The sequence below is a fragment of the Hyla sarda genome, chromosome 1 (assembly GCF_029499605.1).
Source record: "Hyla sarda isolate aHylSar1 chromosome 1, aHylSar1.hap1, whole genome shotgun sequence".
In the NCBI taxonomy this organism is placed as follows: domain Eukaryota; kingdom Metazoa; phylum Chordata; class Amphibia; order Anura; family Hylidae; genus Hyla; species Hyla sarda.
In genome coordinates, this window is record NC_079189.1 from 140526137 (window position 1) to 140548217 (window position 22081).

At 42.1% G+C, this 22081-nt stretch overlaps 1 protein-coding gene and 1 long non-coding RNA gene across 2 annotated transcripts in view; one reads left to right on the forward strand and one right to left on the reverse strand.

Annotated features, from left to right (window-relative positions):
• DCHS2 (dachsous cadherin-related 2) overlaps positions 1 to 22081 on the forward strand; it is a 333064-nt gene that overhangs the window by 248902 nt on the left and 62081 nt on the right. Inside the window, exons 9-10 of the mRNA XM_056562413.1 lie at positions 999 to 1830; positions 6621 to 6860. Of these exons, the coding sequence (XP_056418388.1) occupies positions 999 to 1830; positions 6621 to 6860 (1072 nt within the window). The remainder of the gene's footprint in view (positions 1 to 998; positions 1831 to 6620; positions 6861 to 22081) is intronic.
• LOC130358740 (uncharacterized) lies at positions 1622 to 17980 on the reverse strand. The gene is made up of 3 exons (XR_008889640.1): positions 17852 to 17980; positions 6479 to 6573; positions 1622 to 1745 (listed from the first exon to the last, which is right to left on the reverse strand). It is a non-coding gene; the product is annotated as an uncharacterized LOC130358740 (long non-coding RNA).

Here is a 22081-nt window from a genome sequence, read left to right on the forward strand (position 1 = left end):
CCTCATAGGCACATACATGCAGGGGCAGAATGGTGTTATACTGCCCCTACACACCCACATGTGCATGTTACTATAATCGGTGCTTTCCTACATGTTTTAGTACATGTAGTTACATGACTTTACATATAGATATGCAATAATAAAGCTTTGTGCAAGCAATATAAGTGCAATATTAATAGAAATGTAGAAACACAAGACTACAGCTGCATTCATTGCAAACGGATATAGATTTGAAGGGCCTATCACTCCCTGAAAGTGGGCCTGTCAGCAGGAAAACTGGTGTAAATAATCACATGACCAATTCCAGGCATTTTTTTAAATCTCCATAGTCCTTTCCAGCACTGAGATATAAGCCTATGTGTTAAAGTGGGTGTTCTCTATCACAACAAGAGCCCAGCTGTCAGTCAAATGGGGTAGACAGATACAAGGGGGTACAGAGGCAGTGAATAAGAGCGCATGGGGTGGACTTACATGACCTTTTACCATACTGGAGAACTCCCTAGGTAGATCATACGTCTTATGATATTCTATAACATTTCCTCATATTGCTCAATTTTTTGGACATCTTGGAAAATCACCTTAAATTACAACCGATCGCTTTTTGATAGAAGGGTTTCCTAACAAGAAACATATTTCATGGTTTTCCTTTGTAATACATAGGGAATATATTAGTTTATGTTCTATTTCCCTTCCATAGGAGAAATAGAGCATTGCACAGATCTCATTTACATCATTGGGATGTCTGTGTAACAAAGGGACATTACTGGGTCTCCAAAAGTATGTTCTTAAAGAGCACCTCTGGACTCTCCTGATTTGCCTGTTTTAGTAAATAATAAGAATGATATAAGAATTGTAACATATGTGACAGGTTTTCTTTAAATAGCTAAAAGCTATATAATATTACAGGTTTGTAACTGGTGCTGCTATAGAGAGACCCAGTATAGTGTGATGTTGGGTATTACAGATGACTTCCTTCTAAACTTACACTTATGTTATAGGTCATTTCAACATCCACAGAGAAATATAAAGATCTCATTGAAGTCAAGACCATAAAGATTCCAGAAAATGTGAAACCAGCTCAAAGGATTGGTTCAGTAAAGTTGCATAAGGATACCAATTCTAAGCTCCTATATCGACTATCTGAAGAAGACCTCAGCAGTCATTTTGCTGTTGACAGTTCCAATGGAGATATTTATCTTTCCAGACCAGTAGATTATGAAACAAATGCTCAATATATGTTACATCTTAGCATACAAGATCACAACAAGATACCTCCAAAGAGCCATTCTGTCATCCTAAAGATTGATGTTGAAGACCAAAATGACCATTCTCCTTTTTTTCCCGACCATCTTGTAATCATCGGGATTGCAGAAAATGTTCCTATTGGAACTGTACTGTATACATTTAAAGCTAAAGATGGAGATGGCAAAATAGACAACAGCAAAATTAAGTATTCATTAAACACTGGAGGAGGAAAAGAAAATCCCTTTGTTATTCACGAATGGGATGGAATCTTGACTACAAACCAAGCTCTGGACAGGGAAACAGAGGAGTCATTTATCCTGACAGTGATTGCAACAGACCAGGCAAATAACATAACACAGCGCCGACACTGTTCACTGACAGCTCAGATTATCATTCAAGACGTCAACGACAACCGTCCAAGTTTCCTATCACCGCCTGCTGCTTCTGTAATGGAGGACGCAGAAGTTGGCTCACTCATACATCGAGTAGTGGCTGAGGATCTGGATGAGGGAAGGAATGGAAAAATAACATTTCACATCAAGGATGGAAATTCAAAGCAAGTTTTTTTGTTGGATGAATCAACAGGTATTATACTTAATTTTTCAAGAGAGACAATTTTCTTTGGAACCAAATGGCAGTAAGATACATTCACAACTTGGTAGTTGAAATAGGAAAATGTGTTTCTGAAGACAGGTTTTAAGATGATTCGTGTTCCCACTTCTAACTGATCATACAGCTGCCAAAACCTAGACTTGGCTATGGGGATACTCCACACATCTGCTTGCAGTTTATGAGAAAGCTGTTTTCTAATCAAATAATGATAATAAATGGTGTGTGCGTGATGAGGTATTATCACATTTGTAGCCTCATTGTGCTTTCAGTACATCCAGAAGTAGTTCTTGGCTATTATAACATATGTCTATGCATACTATGATTAATTATACTGCATTTATTGCCTTTGTAACAAACAATAAAAATGTATTTATTTTAAAGCGGTTATGCAAAGTTAGAAAAACATAGTTGCTTTCTTCTAGAAACAATGCTACTCTAGTCCTCAGTTTGTGTGTGGAATTGGGGCTCAGCTTCATTGAACTGAATAGAGATGAGTTAAAAGAAAGCAGCTATGTTTTTCTGATCCTGAAAAATGTCTTTAAATGGGTTGTCCCACCGTGTTCCTACTGGGTTTTGCCTGTTTGCAGTGGTTGGAAAAGTTGAAAGCAGTCTTAGCACATAAGTTATGCAATTTGCGTAACTTCCCTGCTTTTGACATTTTCAGCTTCTCTGACCACTACAATAGGGCTTGAGGAACTGGAAAACTTAGAAGGAACAAGGTGGGACAACCCCTTTAACTTTCACTCAGGTATAGTTTACACAGAGCAATATTATAACTTAAAGGGGTACTCCGGTGAAAACCTTTTTTCTTGTAAATCAACTGGTGGCAGAAAGTTAAACATATTTGTATATTACTTCTATTAAAAAATATTAATCCTTCCAGTACTTATTAGCTGCTGAATGCTACAGAGGAAATTCCTTTCTTTTTGGAACACTGATGACATCACGAGCACAGTGCTCTCTGCTGACATCTCTGTCCATTTTAGCAACCATGCATAGCAGATGTATGCTAAGGGCAGCACGGTGACACAGTGGTTAGCACTGCTGCCTTGCAGTGCTGGAGACTTGGGTTCAAATCCCACTAAGGACAACAATAAATAAAGCGTTATTGTTATTATAATAATGTCAGCAGAGAGAACTGTGCTCGTGATGTCATCAGAGAGCATTCCAAAAAGAAAATAATTTCCTCTGTAGTATTCAGCAGCTAATAAGTACAGGAAGGATTAAGATTTTTTTAATAGAAGTAATTTACAAATATGTTTAACTTTCTGCCACCAGTTGATTTAAAAGAAAAAAGGTTTTCACCGGAGTACCCCTTTAAGGACTCAGCCCATTTTCACCTTAACTCCTTAACGACGAAGGACGTATATTTACGTCCTCCGCCGGCTCCCGTTATATGCCGCGGGGCCGAGACCTGCGGCTAATACAGGACATCACCGATCACGGTGATGCCCTGTATTAACCCTTCAGACGCGGCGATCAAAGCTGACCGCCGCAGCTGAAGCGAAAGTGAAAGTATCCCGGCTGCTCAGTCGGGCTGTTCGGGACCGCCGCTGTGAAATCGCGGCGTCCCGAACAGCTTACAGGACACCGGGAGGGCCCTTACCTGCCTCCTCGGTGTCCGATTGGCGAATGACTGCTCCGTGCCTGAGATCCAGGCAGGAGCAATCAAGCGCCGATAACACTGATCACAGGCGTGTTAATACATACCAGTGATCTGTGTAAAAGATCAGTGTTTGCAGTGTTAGAGGTCCCTATGGGAGCTATAACACTGCAAAAAAAAACTTTAAAAAAAGTGTTAATAAAGATCATTTAACCCCTTCCCTAACAAAAGTTTGAATCACCCCCCTTTTCCCATAAAAAAAATAAAACCGTGTAAATAAAAATAAACATATGTGGTATCGCCACGTGCGTAAATGTCCGAACTATAAAAATATATCATTAATTAAACTGCACGGTCAATGGCGTACACGTAAAAAAATTCCAAATTCCAAAAAAGCGTATTTTTGGTCACCTTTTTATACCATTAAAAAATGAATAAAAAGTGATCAAAAAGTCTGATCAAAACAAAAATAGTACCGATAAAAACTTCAGATCATGGCGCAAAAAAAATAGGCCTCATACATCCCTGTACGTGGAAAAATAAAAAAGTTATAGGGGTCAGAAGAGGACATTTTTAAACATATAAATTCTCCTGCATGTACCGTATTTATCGGGGTATACCACGCACCGGCCTATATCACGCACCCTCATTTTACCAAGGATATTTGGGTAAAAAAAAGTTTTTTACCCAAATATACTTGGTAAAATGAGGGTGCGTGTGTGTGCATGCGCATACCCCGATACAACCCCAGGAAAGGCAGGGGGAGAGAGGCCGTCGCTGCCCGCTTCTCTCCCCCTGCCTTTCCTGGGGTCTAGAGCCCTGCTGCCGCCACTTCTCTCCTGCTGGCTATCTGCACCACTGCCCGTTCTCTCCCCCTGACTATCGGTGCCGGCGCCCCATTGCCGGCGCCGATAGCCAGGGGGAAAGAAGCGGCAGCGGCACCCATTGCCGGCGCCACTACCCCGTTGCCTCCCCCATCCCCGGTTGTATAATTACCTGTTGCCGGGGTCGGGTCCGCGCCACTTCAGGCCTCCCATGCGTCGTTGCTATGCACTGCACGGCGCGGCGCAATGACGAGTGACGTCATTGCGTCTCGCAGTGCATAGCAACGATGCAGGGGATGTTTGGGTAAGATGACTAATGTCACTGCAAAGTAGTGACGCAAAAAATAAGCCATAATATGGATTTTTAGGTGGAAACTTGAAAGTGATATAATTTTTAAAAGGTAAGGAGGAAAAAATGAAAATGCAAAAACTGAAAAACCCTGCGTCCTTAAGGGGTTAAGTATTCGAATTTTCATTTTCACACTTTCGTTTTTTCCTCCTTCCCTTCTAAAAATCATAACTCGTTCAATTTTGCACCTACAGACCCATATAAGGGCTTGATTTTTGCGTCACCAATTGTAATTTGTAATGACATCACTTATTTTATAACATAATCTGCGGCAAATTTTTTTTTTGTGGGATGAAATAAAATAAAAAATTTGGAGGCTTTTATTTCTACACAGTGCACTTTTGAATGGTCCATACAAGGATACCCAATTTATGTATGTTTAATTTTATTTTACTACTTTAAGAAATTATAACTACAAGCTCCAAAATTTTTATCTTTAAATTGTCATCTTCTGACCCCTATAACTTTTTTATTTTTCTGCATACGAGGATGTGTCAGGGCTAATTTTTTAGATTTTGGTATTTTTATGTGTACGGCATCGACCGTGTGGTTTAGCTAACCTTATATTTTAATAATTCGGACATTGATGCACGCGGCTGTACCACATATGACTCTTTTTATTACATTTTTTTTTCATTATTTTATTCACATATTATTTTATTAATATTTTTTATTATTTTGTTTACTTTATTTATAATTTTATTCACTTTTTCCTTTTTTTTTTTTTTGTCCCCATAGGGGGCTATACCTTGCAATCTTTTGATTGCATACACTGTGTACAGTGTTATCAGTGCTCTGCTGCTCCAGCCTGCATGGCAGGCTTGGAGCAATAGAACACCAATCAGACCGCGAGGAGGCAGGTAAGGGTCCACCACCATCCTCTCAGCTGATCGGGTCATTGCAAATTTGTTGCGATAGTCCCAATCAGCTTCGCCGAGCTGCCTGGATGCTTTCAGTTTCATTTTAGAAAGGGTTAATGGCATTGGCCCGATCAGTGATGCCAGGCATTAACCCTGGGTCCTGGCTGCTCCATTCGTGAGAACGCTTTAAACGCAGGTAATGGGATCTGGTGTACATGTATGCCCTGAATCCTTAAGGACTTGGGAAAGGGGGCGTACCTGTACGCCTTGTGTCCCTAAGTGGCTATGGGGCTCAAAGAGAGTTAAAGAGGCTTACAAGATTATAAACACTTTGCTGTTCTCAATTAGAAATAGTGACATAGCTGTCTAGAGGTTGTGTGTGGTATTGTAGTTCCGCTTTGTTTACTTTAATACCAGACACAATTTATTAACATAAAAAGCAAACTGTCCAGTAGCCATGTTTCTATAATCCTATACAACCACTTTTAATGGCAATTCAGAAATTCTAGTGTTCATATAATGAAATATTTACAGCAGATTTTATTGCAGGTTTTGGCAAAGCAAGGTTCCAGTATACATTTTTTTTGCAGTGCACCTGGCTTATATAGGTATATTAAATATATATTAGGTCATTATAATATCAGCAGCTTGCCAACTTATACATGGGTTCCAAAAAGAAGAGAGGGCTTTCTAGAGTCCTAAGTAAAAACTATCAAAAAGCTGAGAATGGTAATGCTAATGTCTTTAAATAAATGGTAGACTTGAACTTTTTTTATTCTATAGTCCATACATAGCCAATGTTATTAAATCAGATAAGTAGCTTCACTTTAAAAAGACTTATAAACCATCTGTTTAATGACTGAAGGTGTAAATGATTTTACCAGTGATACATTGTAGGAAAGGTTCCAAAAGCCTAATAAATCCTAGTGAATACACCCTGCTGATTTCCTATACTAGAAATTGTCACAGTTGGTCAGCTACTTACTTTTGCCATTTTTCCTCATTCTAACATCAACTTCAAGAATTGAGTTTTCATTTTTTTTCCCTGAATATATTGCTGTACATTCTTATGAATAATTTCTGTAATAAATAATATTTATTCACATTTGTAAACCTTACATCTCCAGGGTGGCTCAGCTTATCCACTACAGTTGACCGTGAGATCCAAGAACATTATACTTTAACCATCTTGGCCACAGACAATGGAAATCCAGCTCTCTATGCAACACAGATTGTTACAGTCATGGTTACTGATGTAACTGACGTGTTACCGACATTCAAGCAACTCTTGTATGAAACTGAGATTCCCGAAAACCTCGAGCCTGGACAGCATGTGATGAAGGTTGAAGCAGAGGACAGTGATTCAGGTGGCTGATTTTTTTTATTTGTCCAATAAATAGTATTAGTGCCTTGGCTTATTGTACAGTGTTCCAGCAATTTATATGATCTGGTTTGAACTGTTTCCCAAAAAAGTATTAAAGAAAGTATACTAAAATCCTATTTTATACAGACAGGGGCATAGCTAAAGGCTCTGGGCTCTGGTGCAAACGTTCAGCTTGGGCCTCACTGAACAAGTTTACTTCATGGCCTCTGATTGTGCCCCCGACTGTTGCTTTCAGCTGTATTGCTGACAAGGTTTGTAGCTAGTGAATGGGGCAACCAGACAATACAAAATGGCATCAAATAGACAATTATTTGCTATAAAGCAGCCATATACAGGGCAACATAGCATTAAGGCATATTATAATAAACTACATCCATGTTTAGCAGTGGAGTAAAGGCTATCATCTACATCACAAGTGGTGAAGCCCAGAGAAGGGATTAATGCCCTTTTGCATGGCAGTCTATACCAGTAAAGATTGTAGTGTCAGCACCACTGGTGATCCATCTGTGAAAGGGCAATGTTAATATTTCTGGTAGTCTAGGGCAAGAAACAGATTAATGTCAGAATCTCTGGTGGTCCAGTACAGTGTAGGAGTCAATGTCAGTATCTCAGTGTGTCTAGGGTCATGAGAGGATTAAAGAGAGCCCTGGTACATAAGTTCTTATCCCCTTCCCACAGAATAGGGGAAGGGAATAAGAGTCTGATCGTGGAGTGGTCTGACGGCTGGGATCCCCTGTAATCTCCTGCCCAGCATCTCAGCTCTCCTCATGCACAGAGCGACCTCCACTCTGTAATTTACGTATGGGAGTTCCCCTTTAATCTAAGTATCCCTGGTTGAGGGAACTGGAAGGGCTAAGTCTGCATACCTGAGTACCGTGAATACTCCAGGCTTTAGTGTTGTACTGGCTGTAACTTCCACTTGTTATAGGGATAGGTGCAGGGAAAAGATAGATGATCACTGTGCAGCTGTGACACTATATAACACTATATGGCTACACATTTCTTTTTATGATCAGACAGAGCAATTCAGGTTTGCAGTGCCTGATCACTTTGAGGACATTATTGTGGTAGGGGTGGCCTGTGATTCACCACATAGTTTAAGGCTTGTCATATCTGTGACTGCAGTGACACCTGTAACTGTACCACTGCATAGTACACACTAGCAGGTGTTGTCTTGAACTGTTCAACATGCAAGACCGGAAAGAGGCACAAATGCAGGTAATTTTATCTCTTAGGTAGAGATGAGCGAATTGAACCAAATTCGTTGCGAATTTCATGAAATCGCTTCATTAGACTCCATTTACTGCGGTCAAGGCTCCAGGGCATCAAAAATGGCGGATCCACATGTCAGTACATGGGGCAAGGAATGCTGGGAAAGCAAGGCGGGAAGGGTAGTAGGCGGGATGACCCTGAATCACAAGCAGGATGCAGCCTATCAGCAGCCAGTCACCCTTGGGATGTCACACCCCTATATAATCGGCAGCCATTTTGTGGCTTGTCATATCATTCATTACACTTCATACAGATAGGAAGGACATAGCTGTGTGTGTGTGTTACACAGAAAGGCTCATTCCAGCCACATTTCACATCCTAGTAATATCAGCGTTCTGGCGGACACAGAGCAATGTTTTTTTCACTGAAAAGGATTGTTACTGCAGCCATTAACCTCCCAGTCACTTTCTTCGGCACAGTATTACAGAGAGGGGCAGATAGCTGTGTGTTGCCTCATACATTTCAATAAGCAGCCTAAACTTCATAAACCTTAGCAGAGGAGACAGGAAGAATTTTTCAGCTCAATTCTGTGTCTTTGTTCCACAACAAATCATCTGCTGGTTATGCAAATCTGTGGACGATATAATATTCAGCATTCCATTCCTAATAGTCTTTGACAGAGTGCTATTTTGTGTTTAGTACACAGCTTACAGCACTGTTGTGTACTGCTGATGTTGTGCAAAAATAATTTTTTTAAGCGTACTATACCGCATTTTTCTGCCACATACGTACATCTAAGTAGTGTACTATTTTGTACCTGTTAATCTGTCAAGGGCCTAGATACTGTGAAAGTCCAGGCAAAAGTAATCACCAGCTGGTGTTTTACTAAAATAAGTTTTTTTAAGCGTACAGTACCACATTTTTCTGCCCTCATAAGTGCATACCACATATGTACATCTTAGTAGTGTACTATTTTAAACCTGTTATTCTGTCAAGGGACTAGATACTGTGAAAGTCCAGGCAAAAGTAATCACCTGCTGGTGTTTTACTCAAATAATTTTTGACCTGTACAGTAGCGCAATTTTCTGCCCTCATAAGTGCATACCACATAACTACATCTAAGTAGTGTGCAATTTTGTACCTGTTAATCTGTCAAGGGCCTAGATACTGTGAAAGTCCAGGCAAAAGTAATCACTGGCTCGTGTTTTACTAAAATAAGTTTTTGTAAACGTACTTTACCGCATTTTTCTGCCCTCATAAAGTAAATACCACATATGTACATCTAAGTAGTGTACTATTTTGTACCTGTTAATCTATCGACTCCGCCTCCTCATCCTCCACCGTGTCCTCAGCCCCCACTGCCCAGACAAGTCTCAGTGGCCCTTCAGCATGTGTGCAGGGCACAGCGGTGTCATGCTGTTCTTCACATGTTTGCCTTGGCGAACAGAGTCACATAGGGGAGGAACTGCTAAAAGTCACTCGTAAAGAAATTGGAGCATGGCTTACTCCACGAAAACTGGAAATGGGAACCATGGTGACTGACAACGGGAAGAACATCTTGCATGCACTGCGACTGGGAAGGCTGAGCCATGCGCCCTGCATGGCATACATGTTCAATCTGGTTGTGAAGCAGTTTCTGAAGTATTCCCCCCATTTGCAAGACATCCTAACAACGGGAAGGAAACTTTGCATGCACTTAAGCCACTCGTACACCGCAAAGCAAACCCTGCTTGAACTGCAGCGTCAGAACGGTATCCCCCAACATAGTGTGATTTGTGACATTGCCACAAGTTGGAATTCCACCCTCCATACGTTGGACTGAAAATACATCACCGATTTCTTGATGATCCAAGCGGATAGGGGTACCCCCTGTGTATCTTCAATGTGAACAAGTGGCAGCTCATAATTGACACCTGCCGTTTGCTCAGGCCCTTTGAGGAAGCCACATTATTAGTAAGCCGCCAGGATTATGGGGTGAACAACATCATTCCACTGCTTCATTTCTTTCAACATGTGTTGGAAATGATGGCTGGTCAGGGCACTGGAGACGTGGTGCCTACATCTCATGGCCACATGAGCCCTCTGGGGGTGAACTTGAGGGGATGGGCTCAGTGGTGCACAGTTTAGGTTTCGCCAAATGGGTGGTTTTTCAAGTAATCTGAAAGGAGAGGAGGAGAAGGAGCAGCAAGAGGAGCTAGAGGGTTATGAGGACCGAGAGACACCGAGACAGAGGACCCAGACACACAGTGGCAGTATGCAGTGGAGATGGAGGCAGGGAGTCCCTCCGAGTCACTTGCACAAATTGCACAATGCATGCTCACTTGCTTGCGTAGTGACAGCCAAATTGTCACCATTCAGCAGCGGGATGACTTCTGGATCTCCATCTTATTGGACCCTCACTACCGCCACAAAATAGGGGCCTATTTTAAACCCACTGAGAGAGAGGACAAAGTGACCTACTACAGAGGCATCCAATGTAGTCAGTTGGCCGATGCTTATCGGCACCATTGTCCATCCTCTCGCAGGTCTGAATCAGGTGGCCCCCCACGCTCACCTTCCACTGCCATGGCTGCTGGGGAAGGATAGGGTGGCAGGAGCAGTACCAGCTCCATCAGCAGCAGCCTGAGTGTACAGTTGCCGATGAGTAGCTTTCTTCACCTGCATAGTGAAGCAACTAATCAGCAGCAAGTACACCTGGAGCAGGACCTGAACCAGCAGGTGGTGGCATACTTTGACATGCCCATGCCAACACACCTTGAAGATCCGTTGGGCTTCTGGGCAGCCAAACTTGATTTGTGGCCACAACTAGCAGAGTTTGCCCTGGAAAAGCTGTCCTGCCCGGCCAGCAGTGTACCATCAGAGCGGGTGTTTAGTGTGGCGGGGGCCATAGTCAACCCAAGGAGAACTCGTCTGTCCACGAAAAATGGGGAGAGACTGACCTTTGTGAAGATGAATCAGGCATGGATCAGCCAGGATTTCCACCCACCAATGCCTGATGCATCAGAGTAGATTGACCATGGTGGCACACCAACACTTCACAAATATGGATAGTGCAAAACAGATTAAATGTGCTGCTCCCCAGTTACAAACATTCCTCCGCATCAGACCTTTTTCACCCACCTTCGTCACCGGGTACTGGTATTGCCACCCACCACACCACTCTGTCATTGGGTCACTTCAGGACTCCCGATGCTGCTGCTGCCACCTCCAGGCTGTCTCATTCAGCCACTATATGGTCTCCTCATGATTCAGCCACCTCCAGGCTGTGCCATTCAGACACTAGATGCTCTCCTCATGCTTCAGCCAACTCAAGGCTGTGTCATTCAGCCACTATATGGTCTACTCATGCTTCAGCCACCTCCAGGCTGTGTCATTCAGCCAATATATGGTTTACTGATGCTGATGGGCCTGGGCCTAAATTTTTTTTATGGTAGCACTAGATACCATACATCTTCAATTTATATTTAAAAATTCATCTTTTAATCTTAGGGATTGTGAAGCCCTAGTGTCTACTCATGCTGCTGCCAACTCCAGGCTGTGCCATTCAGACACTATATGGTCTCCTCATGCTTCAGCCAACTCCAGGCTGTGCCATTCAGACACTATATGGTCTCCCCATGCTGCCACAAACTCCAGGCAGTCATTCAGCCACTATATGGTTTCCTCCTACTGATGCTACCTCCAGGCTTTGTCATTCTGTTGCCATGTGACATGTTACTCCTTGTTAGATTTGGTCCTTTGTTCCCACACGTTGGGGCCCGAGACACTAAAACTTGGGGGTTAAAATTTCAATTAAAAATTTTTAAATGTCTATATAAAAATCTTAAAGGGGTATTCCAGGCTAAAACATCTTATCCCCTGCAACAGCCCGCATTCTATGCGTAGCTGCGTCTGAAGTTTCTGAAACCTCCAGGCTTCCGTGACGAGGACGTGATGTCACAGCATGCCCCCTCCATTCATTTCTATGGGAGGGGGCGTAACGGCCGCAACGCCCCCTCCCATAGACATGAATGGAGGGGGTGTGGGGTGACATCACGTCCCCATCTAGTAAGCCCAGAGTTTTTCTGAAACTTCAGACGCAGCTACGCATAGAATACGGCTGCTGCAGGGAGATCGCGGGGGGTCCCAGCGGTGGGGGATCAGGTATCTTATCCCCTATACTTTCAATAGGGGATAAGATGTTTTTACCTGGAATACCCCTTTAAATTTCAATGATCTCCTTATGCTTCTGCCAACTCCAGGCTGTGCCATGCAGACACTATATGGTCTCCTCAAGCTTCAGCCACCTCCAGGCTGTGTCATTCAGCCAATATATGGTTTACTGATGCTGCTGGGCCTGGGCCTAAAAATTTTTTATGGTAGCACTAGCTACCATAAATCTTCAATTTAAATTTCAATATTCTTCTTTTAATCTTAGGGATTGTGAAGTACTAGTGTCTACTCATGCTGCTGCCAGCTCCAGGCTGTGTCATTCAGCAACTATATGTTCTCCTCATGCTGCCAACACCTCCACGCTGTGTCATTCAGCCACTATATGGTCTCCTACTACTGATGCCACCTCCAGGCTCTGTCATTGTGCTGCTCTGTGGCAGTGTCTCTAAAAGTGATGCCTGTAATTTGCATGTCATACTGAATAACAGTATTAATTCACTACCCCACCACACTCCATATGCGTGTTAGAACATAGCAAAGTGTTCTACACCCCTATTGAGGCTCTCTGTAGGCCAGAAATATCCGTTTTGAATATAGATTCGCCGCAAATAAATTCAGATCGAACCAAATTTTTTCGGAAAATTCTGCGAATCGACCGAATCAAATTTTTCAACAGTTCGCTCCTCTCTACTCCTAGGGCATCTTCATACGGTTTATAAGAGTGCGGCTTTTCACATTTAAGCTGCGTCAAAAACCACACGGTGTCACTTTTAACACAGTCCCCCTTCTGTGCTGACAGCACTGCACGAGGACACAGGTTTTGCCTAAATGCACTTATAGAGGTGCTGTGTACGAGTTGATTAAAATAAAATTAAACATTTAAATGTACAATATAAAGAGAACAAGAGCATCACAAAAACTATGTACAGTACTTGTATCATATCTTCATAGGTGCCAATGCTTTACTACTTTACACTTCTCTTTACACTACCATAGAGCTGAATGGAAAATAAAAAAATTTCATAGCTGAAGCCAACACTAGGGAATTTCGTGTAAATAAGACTTATTACCAGCGACGGATTCAGGGGGGGGGGGGGGGGGTAGGGGGTTTGGCAACTGGGCAATTGCACTGAGATTTCCCCCATCAGTATTAAGGACATCCCTGTGGTTGTCCTGGTTAACTATCTGCGGCCTCGCATTAATTTTAAAAATGCAGGGGCCGCCTGGAGGTAGCACACACAGGGATGTCCCGTGCGTGTGCCCATAGGAGTAGAGGAGCGGAGCATCGAGGAGGAGGATGTGCGCTGGCCAGCATGGTAAGTTACCAGCGGCACATCAGCTTTGGTGCTCCGACCGCTCGCCTGTTGGCCATAGCAGTAGATCGTGACCCCGGACCAGAGGAGCAGTTGGGTGGGGCAGTACACACAGCCACACAGGACATACAGCCTCCAGCCATGCACTGTGTATGTCTATGTGGGGCACTGCCTACCTAATGTGGGGGAACTATACTGCCAACCTAATGTGGGGGAACTATACTGCCAACCTAATGTGGGGGGAACTATACTGCCAAACTTATGTGGGGGGAACTATCCTGCCAAACTTATGTGGAGGGAACTATACTGCCAACCTATTGTGGGGGGGAACTATACTGCCAACCCAAAGTGGGGGGAACTATACTGCCAAACTAATGTGGGGGAACTATACTGCCAACCTAATGTGGGGGAACTATGCTGCCAACCTAATGTGGGGGGAACTATACTGCCAACCTAATGTGGGTGAACTATACTGCCAATCTAATGTGGGGGAACTATACTGCCAACCTAATGTAGGGGAACTATACTGCCAACCTAATGTGGGGGGAACTATACTGCCAAACTAATGTGTGTGTGTGGGGGGGGGGGGGGCTATACTGCCAAGCTAATGTGGGGGGAATTATACTGCCAAACTAATGTGGGGGGAACAATGCTGCCATACTAATGTGAGGGGGGGGGACTATACTGCCAACCTAATGTGGAGGAACTATACTGCCAACCTGATGTGGGGAAACTATACTGCCAACCTAATGTGGGGGAACTATGCTGCCATCCTAATGTGGGGGAACTATGCTGACAACCTAATATGGGGGAACTATGCTGACAACCTAATGTGGGGGAACAATGCTGCCAACCTAATGTGGGGGAACTATACTGCCAACCTAATGTGGGGGAACTATACTGCCAAACCAATGTGGGGGAGCTATACTGCCAACCTAATGTGGGGGAACTATACTGCCAACCTAATGTGGGGGGACTCTACTGCCAGCCTAATGTGGGGGAACTCTACTGCCATCCTAATGTGGGGGAACTATGCTGCCAATCTAATGTGGGGGAACTATGTTGCCAACCTAATGTGGGGGAACTATGCTGCCAACCTAATGTGGGGGTACCTATGCTGCATACTTAAAGGGGCAGTCCACTGCCCCAGTGTTTAGAATAATTTGTTTCAAACACTGGGTTCAGGCTGCGGGGTTGACATGACACCCTCCCATAGACTTGCATTGAGGGGGTGTGGCGTGACTGCAAGAGGTGCAAGGAAGTGAGATCACAAAACGCCCCTCAATGCAAGTCGATGGGAGAGGGCGTGTCAATCACCGCACAATGCACTGATTGTGCCCCTCCCAAGACTAGACTCTGGATCCGCCCCTGCTTATTACTGAATTCAGTGGGACCTGTATGAATCCCTATGCCTTTGGCTGTCTGGGCATGCTGTGAGTTGTAGTTTTACAACAACTGAGGACACCTTGGTTTGGAAACACTGCTCTATGCAGTAGACACAGCCTAGTGGTGACTACAAGCATAAACATTTTTATCATTGAATTCTATATGTGTGTGAAAGGTTGCAGGGAATTTGCAGCAATAGTTAAAAGTAAGTTCAGGTAGGGGTCTAATATCTGGTACTCATTCTGCTGCTGCTAATATCTGGTACTCATTCTGGGCTGGACACACAGCCATTGACCAGGAGATTTTTTGGAATTTGCTTATTTAACTGTTTCCAGAATTGTGCAATGTTTTGGACCTAAAGGCCAAATGATGTTCTTAATGATTTTACTCAAAAATCACCCACATCAATCAGCCGCATTAAGTCCTTGACTTTAATTCAGAATTTTATTTAGCTGTTTTAGAGTTTATTAGTGTAAGTAATCTATAATAGTAAATATTCCTATTAACTCCTTAAGGACCATGGGTTTTTCCGTTTTTGCACTTTCATTTTTTCCTCCTTACCTTTAAAAAATCATAACTCTTTAAATTTTGCACCTAAAAATCCAAATGATGGCTTATATTTTTGCGCCACCAATTCTACTTTGTAATGATATCAGTCATTTTACACATAACTTTATGACGAAACGGAAAAAAAAATCATTGTTCGACAAAATTGAAGAAAAAACACCATATTGTAACTTTTGGGGGCTTCCGTTTCTACGCAGTACATTTTTTGGTAAAAATGACACCTTCTCTTTATTCTGTAGGTCCATATGATTAAAATGATACCCTACTTATATAGGTTTGACTTTGTCGTACTTCTGGAAAAAATTATAACTACATGCAGGAAAATTTATACGTTTAAAATTGTCATCTTCTGACCCCTATGACTTTTTAGTTTTTCTGCGTATGGGGCGGTATGAAGGCTCATTTTTTGCGCCGTGATCTGAAGGTCTTAGCAGTATCGAGTTTTGATCACTTTTTATTCATTTTTTCATGATAAAAAAGTGACCAAAAATACACTATTTTGGACTTCGGAATTTTTTTTGCACGTACGCCATAGACTATGCGGTTTAATTAACAATATATTTTTAGAAGTCGGACATTTCCACACGCGGCGATACCACATATGTTTATTTTTATTTACACTGTTTTTTTTTTTTATGGGAAAAGGGGGGGGGGTGATTCAAACTTTTATTAGGGATGGGGTTAAATGATCTTTATTAACTTTTTTTCCACTTTGTTTTTGCAGTGTCATAGCTCCCATAGGGGGCTATAACACTGCACACACTGATCTTTTACATTGATCAATGGTTTCTCATAGGAAACCACTGATCAGTGATTCTGCCGCTTGACTGCTCATGCCTGGATCTCAGGCAATGAGCAGTTAGTTATTCAGCGATCGAACACCAGGAGGCAAGGTAAGGGACCCTCCTGCTGTGTCACAGCTGTTTGAGATGCCGCGATTTCCCCTTGAGCCAACTGGCATTGTTTTATTTTCACTTTAGTAGCGGCGTTCAACTTTGAATGCCGTGTCTAAAGGGTTAATAGCGCGCGGCACCGTGATCAATGCCGTGCGCTATTACCCACTGGTCCCGGCCGTTGTTAGAGGCCAGGCCCGACCTGCTATGACATGGCCCCGCATTATAGAAAGGGAAAGGACTCAGGACGTACCGGTATGTCCTTGGTCCTTAAGGGGTTAATGTAATATATTTTATAAAGTCATTTTTTGATATAAAAAGACAAGTTGCTGCTTAGGAATTGATCCATTGTCGCACTGTAAGACTAAGGGAGTCAATAGGGAAATATAAAACACTGAACCCAATCTGCGTTTTTGGGTTTGGTATTTTTTTATCCTCATCTCGGCCATTTTGCTGCGATTTTGGGCTTAGCAGTGCTAGTTAACTCCTTGGGGTAGGTTTGCAGCATATATCACCATCTATATAGATGGTTGTATAACGTGTACTGTGGGCAGAGACGATCACTTACCACCATGGCTCCTATTCCGGCCAGGTCCAGTGTGGCGCCACCTCAAGTGATGAGATCATTAGAGGTGGGGCCAGGATAGTAAGTATATCTCTGTTCACACTGTTTGTTTTTAGCATACTTTTTTGTTAACAAAAAAAGCATGTTAAAAATATAAAATGTCAACAGACCCTTTCTAACAGTGTTTTCCCAAACAGAGAGCCTTAAGTTGTTGCTAAACTACAACTCCCACCATTACGAGACGAGACAGCCAAAGGCTCATCCCCACTGAAAGCAGGCACTGCTTATCCTCACGTACAGCAGGGACAGAATTCAGTGCTGCACATCCTACTTATCTTCTTACACTCATGTCATAAATGTGCTAGAAAAAGTTTTTTTTATGGCGTGTTTTCATTTAAAAAAATTGCAAAAAACAAAACAAAAAAAATGAGCCTAATGATAGCACTGGGTGTAACTGATCTGTCTGTGAAAAAAATGTAACCAAGGATTAGTTCACATCCACACTGGCTGCTATTTATATACAGAACTAATGATCTATTGCACAGACACCAGCGGAACCTAATGGATGCCATTGATTTTTAATGGGGTCCATCAGTTTCTGAGGTTTTGATGAGCAAAATCGGTAACCCTCTCATGTTTCTATATAAACTTACATATTTCCTTATTGACACTTTTTTTTTACACTGATTGTAAACATGTAATATTAGTATGTGGTTTGCTTAGCTCCATAATATGGCCCATGGTAACAATGACTTTAGAACAGCGTCCTGTGACCATACTATATCTAACCACAGTGTGGCACTGTTGCCCAGTCTTACATTACTCGTTTATCAACTAATTTCCTCAAATTACATTTTAATGTAACCACACACCATAAAACACTAACCTCACTATTATTCTGGTTCTTCATACTTCAGAGAGTAGTAAATCTGTCTGGGTAAAAAGCAAAGCAGAGCTTCTCATGGGATAGTATGTTTTCACTGGGAGTAGGAAGCCATAAAAAAGAGGGGTGGATAAGCTTACCTTTGGGGGTTGTGTGCCAGACACAACCACCTATTTTAGCCTGTAAATAGCCGGTAAAGATGTTGCAGCCGCCCAGGAGTCAGTGTTCAGGAAGTCCTCACCGATATGAAGATACTGGAAGCAAGTCAGTCCGGGATTGGTCGGTGCAGAACATTAGGAAGAAGTTTGGATCCGTACAGTGTAATAAACTATATCTATATTTAAAAGGCCTCTAAACCGTTGTGTTTCAAGACTTCTGTGGTCTCTTTCTCAATGTTACAAGGCCCATACATCAATTAGTCGCAATGTACTATGTAGCAAGGTAAGGAAAGCACACAGAGATGACGCCCAATGTATACAACTCTCAATTAATTCATAAAAAAATGTTGAATAAAGGAAGTGGGTAAACAGCACATTACTCAGAACAGAGTGGTTCAAAAACAGTAGAATACCTAGATACTGAACTTACTTGGCTGTAAAGATGAAGTTTTTAAGCTCTTTGGACGGACACCAGTGTGGCCGGTTCATACATATGTAAATCGTGATAAGCCGGGACCGCAGGGAAGGGATGTGTAAGGCTGGGGGAATGCGCAAGCGCCAAATGGTGCTGCGTAAAGGTCTTATAACGTTTTGCGCATTCGCAACTAACGATGGATGTTACACTGGGGATAAGTATACAGAACCTCGCGCATGGGCGAACTCATTAAACAGCAAACGGAGGACATAGAATTTAAAAACATCATTCAATAACTATTACGGGAATGCATTGGTATGGTAAGAAGCTAATAATATCTGATGTAATGCAGGAGAGAGTCAGCATTGGAGATGGAACATATATTAGTGATATATATATAGAGAGTAAGGGAAAAGACATATTATAGTTTGAAATAAATAAAACATATAGAAGGAGATTTATCAAGCCCCATAGTAGATTTTTTTGGCGTAAAAAAGTCACACGTAATTGCGCTCATGCAACTTTTCTTTACATGCTGCGACCTTTAGATTTTTGCTTATCCCAAAGTATATTTCTGAAATCTGCTCTCCCAGTAATTTTTTTTTTGTTGCTTTGCAGTAGTCATGTATTTATCAAATGTGATATTTGCTATTTATGAAGAAAAAAAAGTTGCATCTCCATTTAAAGTGGCATATGTATTCCTGGTCCAACCTGGCTTACAGAAAGTGCATACATTTGCAGAAAAGGGGTACTCCAGTGGAAAACTTTATTTTTTTAAATCAACTGGTGCCAGAGAGTTAAACAGATTTGTAAATTACAAGGTAGGTATGGTCAGCTCTCAGGACACCCAACACGGCTGAAGACTCCAGCATAAGCAATAGAACAGAAATAGGTAGCCAGTGGTACGATGAAAAGTTCTGTTTATTCAGATGCCATAAAACCGCATGCAAGCGGGACTCAGCCAGGTAACAAACAACCAATGATCAGCGTGGACGCGTTTCGGGTATGCACCCTTTGTCTCAGCGCTGAGACAAAGGGTGCATACTCGAAACGCGTCCACGCTGATCATTGGTTGTTTGTTACCTGGCTGAGTCCCGCTTGCATGCGGTTTTATGGGATCTGAATAAACAGAACTTTTCATCGTACCACTGGCTACCTATTTCTGTTCTATAGATTTGTAAATTACTTCTATTAAAAAATCTTAATCCTTCCAGTACTTATTAGCTGCTGAATACCACAGAGGAAATTATTTTCTTTTTTGAACACAGTGCTCTCTGTTGACATCATGACCACAGTGCTCTCTGCTGATATCTTTGTCCATTTTAAGAACTGTGAGCAGCATTTGTTTGCTATGGGGATTTTTTCCTGCTCTGGACAGTTCTTAAAATGGACAGAGATGTCAGCAGAGAGCACTGTGGTCATGATGTCAGCAGAGAGCTCTGTGTTCCAAAAATAAAATAATTTCCTCCGTAGTATTCATCAGCTAATAAGTACTGGAAGGATTAAGATTTTTTAATAGAAGTAATTTACAAATCTGTTTAACTTTCTGGCACAAAAAAAAAAAAGAAGTTTTCCACCGGAGTACCCCTTTAACACCTACTTTAACCCCTTAACGACGCAGGACGTAAATTTACGTCCTGCACCGGCTCCCGCGTTATGGTATTAGCCGCTCATCAACGGCCGGGACCCGCGGCTAATACCACACATCGCCGTATACCACACATGTGCGGTATTAACCCTTTAGAAGCGGCAGTCAAAGCTGACCGCCGCTTCTAAAGTGAAAGTGAAAGTGACCCGGCTGCTCAGTCGGGCTGTTCGGGACCGCCGCAGTGAAATCGCGGCGTCCCGAACAGCTGACAGGACACCGGGAGGGCCCTTACCTGCCTCCTCGGTGTCTGATCGGCGAATGACTGCTCCGTGCCTGAGATCCAGGCAGGAGCAGTCAAGCGCCGATAACACTGATCACAGGCGTGTTAATACACGCCTGTGATCTGTGTAGAAGATCAGTGTGTACAGTGTTACATGCAAAACAATGTAAAAAAAAGTGTTAATAAAGGTCATTCAACCCCTTCCCTAATAAAGTTTGAATCACCCCCCTTTTCCCATAAAAAAAATAAAACAGTGTAAAAAAAAAATATAAATAAACATATGTGGTATCGCCGCGTGCCTAAATGTCCGAACTATAAAAATATATCATTAATTAAACCGCACGGTCAATGGCGTACGCGCAAAAAAATTCCAAAGTCCAAAAAAGCGTATTTTGGTCACTTTTTATACCATCAAAAAGTCTGATCAAAACAAAAATCTTACCTATAAAACTTCAGATCACGGCGCAAAAAATGAGTCCTCATACCGCCCTGTACGTGGAAAAATAAAAAAGTTATAGGGGTCAGAAGATGACATTTTTAAACGTAAAAAATTTTCCTGCATGTAGTTATGATTTTTTCCAGAAGTGCGACAAAATCAAACCTATATAAGTAGGGTATCATTTTAACCGTATGGACCTACAGAATAATGATAAGGTGTAATTTTTACCGAAATATGCACTGCGTAGAAACGGAAGCCCCCAAAAGTTACAAAATGGCGTTTTTTCTTAGATTTTTTTTCCGTTTCGCCGTGCATTTTTGGGTAAAATTACTAATGTCATTGCAAAGTAGAATTGGTGACGCAAAAAATAAGCCATAATATGGATTTTTGGGTGGAAAATTGAAAGGGTTATGATTTTTAAAAGGTAAGGAGGAAAAAACGAAAGTGCAAAAACGGAAAAACCCTGAGTCCTTAAGGGGTTAACAACTGTTCTTGTTCGGCATCATGAAACAAAGCTACTACATTAATGTTAATGTTAATTATAGAAAAAATTTATTATATAACTAATAACTTTTAAGGTTGAAAATTCACACTGTACACCTTGTTAATTTTAGAACACTTACATGCCGGCGTACCCACTACATTTCAAAATTAATGCTGCGTTAAAATAGAATAAGGCACAAAATAATTGTGTAAGAATTTTTAAAGACTATATAAATAACCCATATGTGGCAATAAGATTTTTCCTTAAAAAAAAGAAACATCCATAGTAATACAGCTTCATGCACATTTTGGGGTGGGTAACGTACTGAGCCCTTTTTTTTTTTGTGGCTTTACTATTTACGTGCCTGTTGGTGCTGCACTGTCTTCCTTCCTGACAAAAAAAACTACGGCCTCAGTGCAGTGACACAAGACTCTGCCCACCAACACCACAAAATGCGGGCTCAAAATTATTGTTTATTTTCTTGCGTACAGGGTGGTATGAGGGCTCATATTTTGCGCCGTGATCTGAAGTTTTTATGGTACCCTTTTTGTTTTAAGCCGACTTGTTGATCATTTTTTATTCTTTTTTTATGGTATAAAAAGTGACCAAAAATACGCTATTTTGGACGAATCCCGGATTAGATACTTCAGAGAGTGCAAGCTTTCTGTGTAGCACCTAGGGCAGACATAGGCAACCTTTGGCACTGCAGATGTTTTAGACTACATCTCCCATGATGCTTTGGCAGTATTTTGGCTGTAAGAGCATCACAGGAGATGTAGTCCAAAACATATGCAGTGCCGAAGATTGCCTGTGCCTGACCTAGGGCAGTGCCGAAGGTTGCCTGTGCCTTACCTAGGGGAGGCTTATTT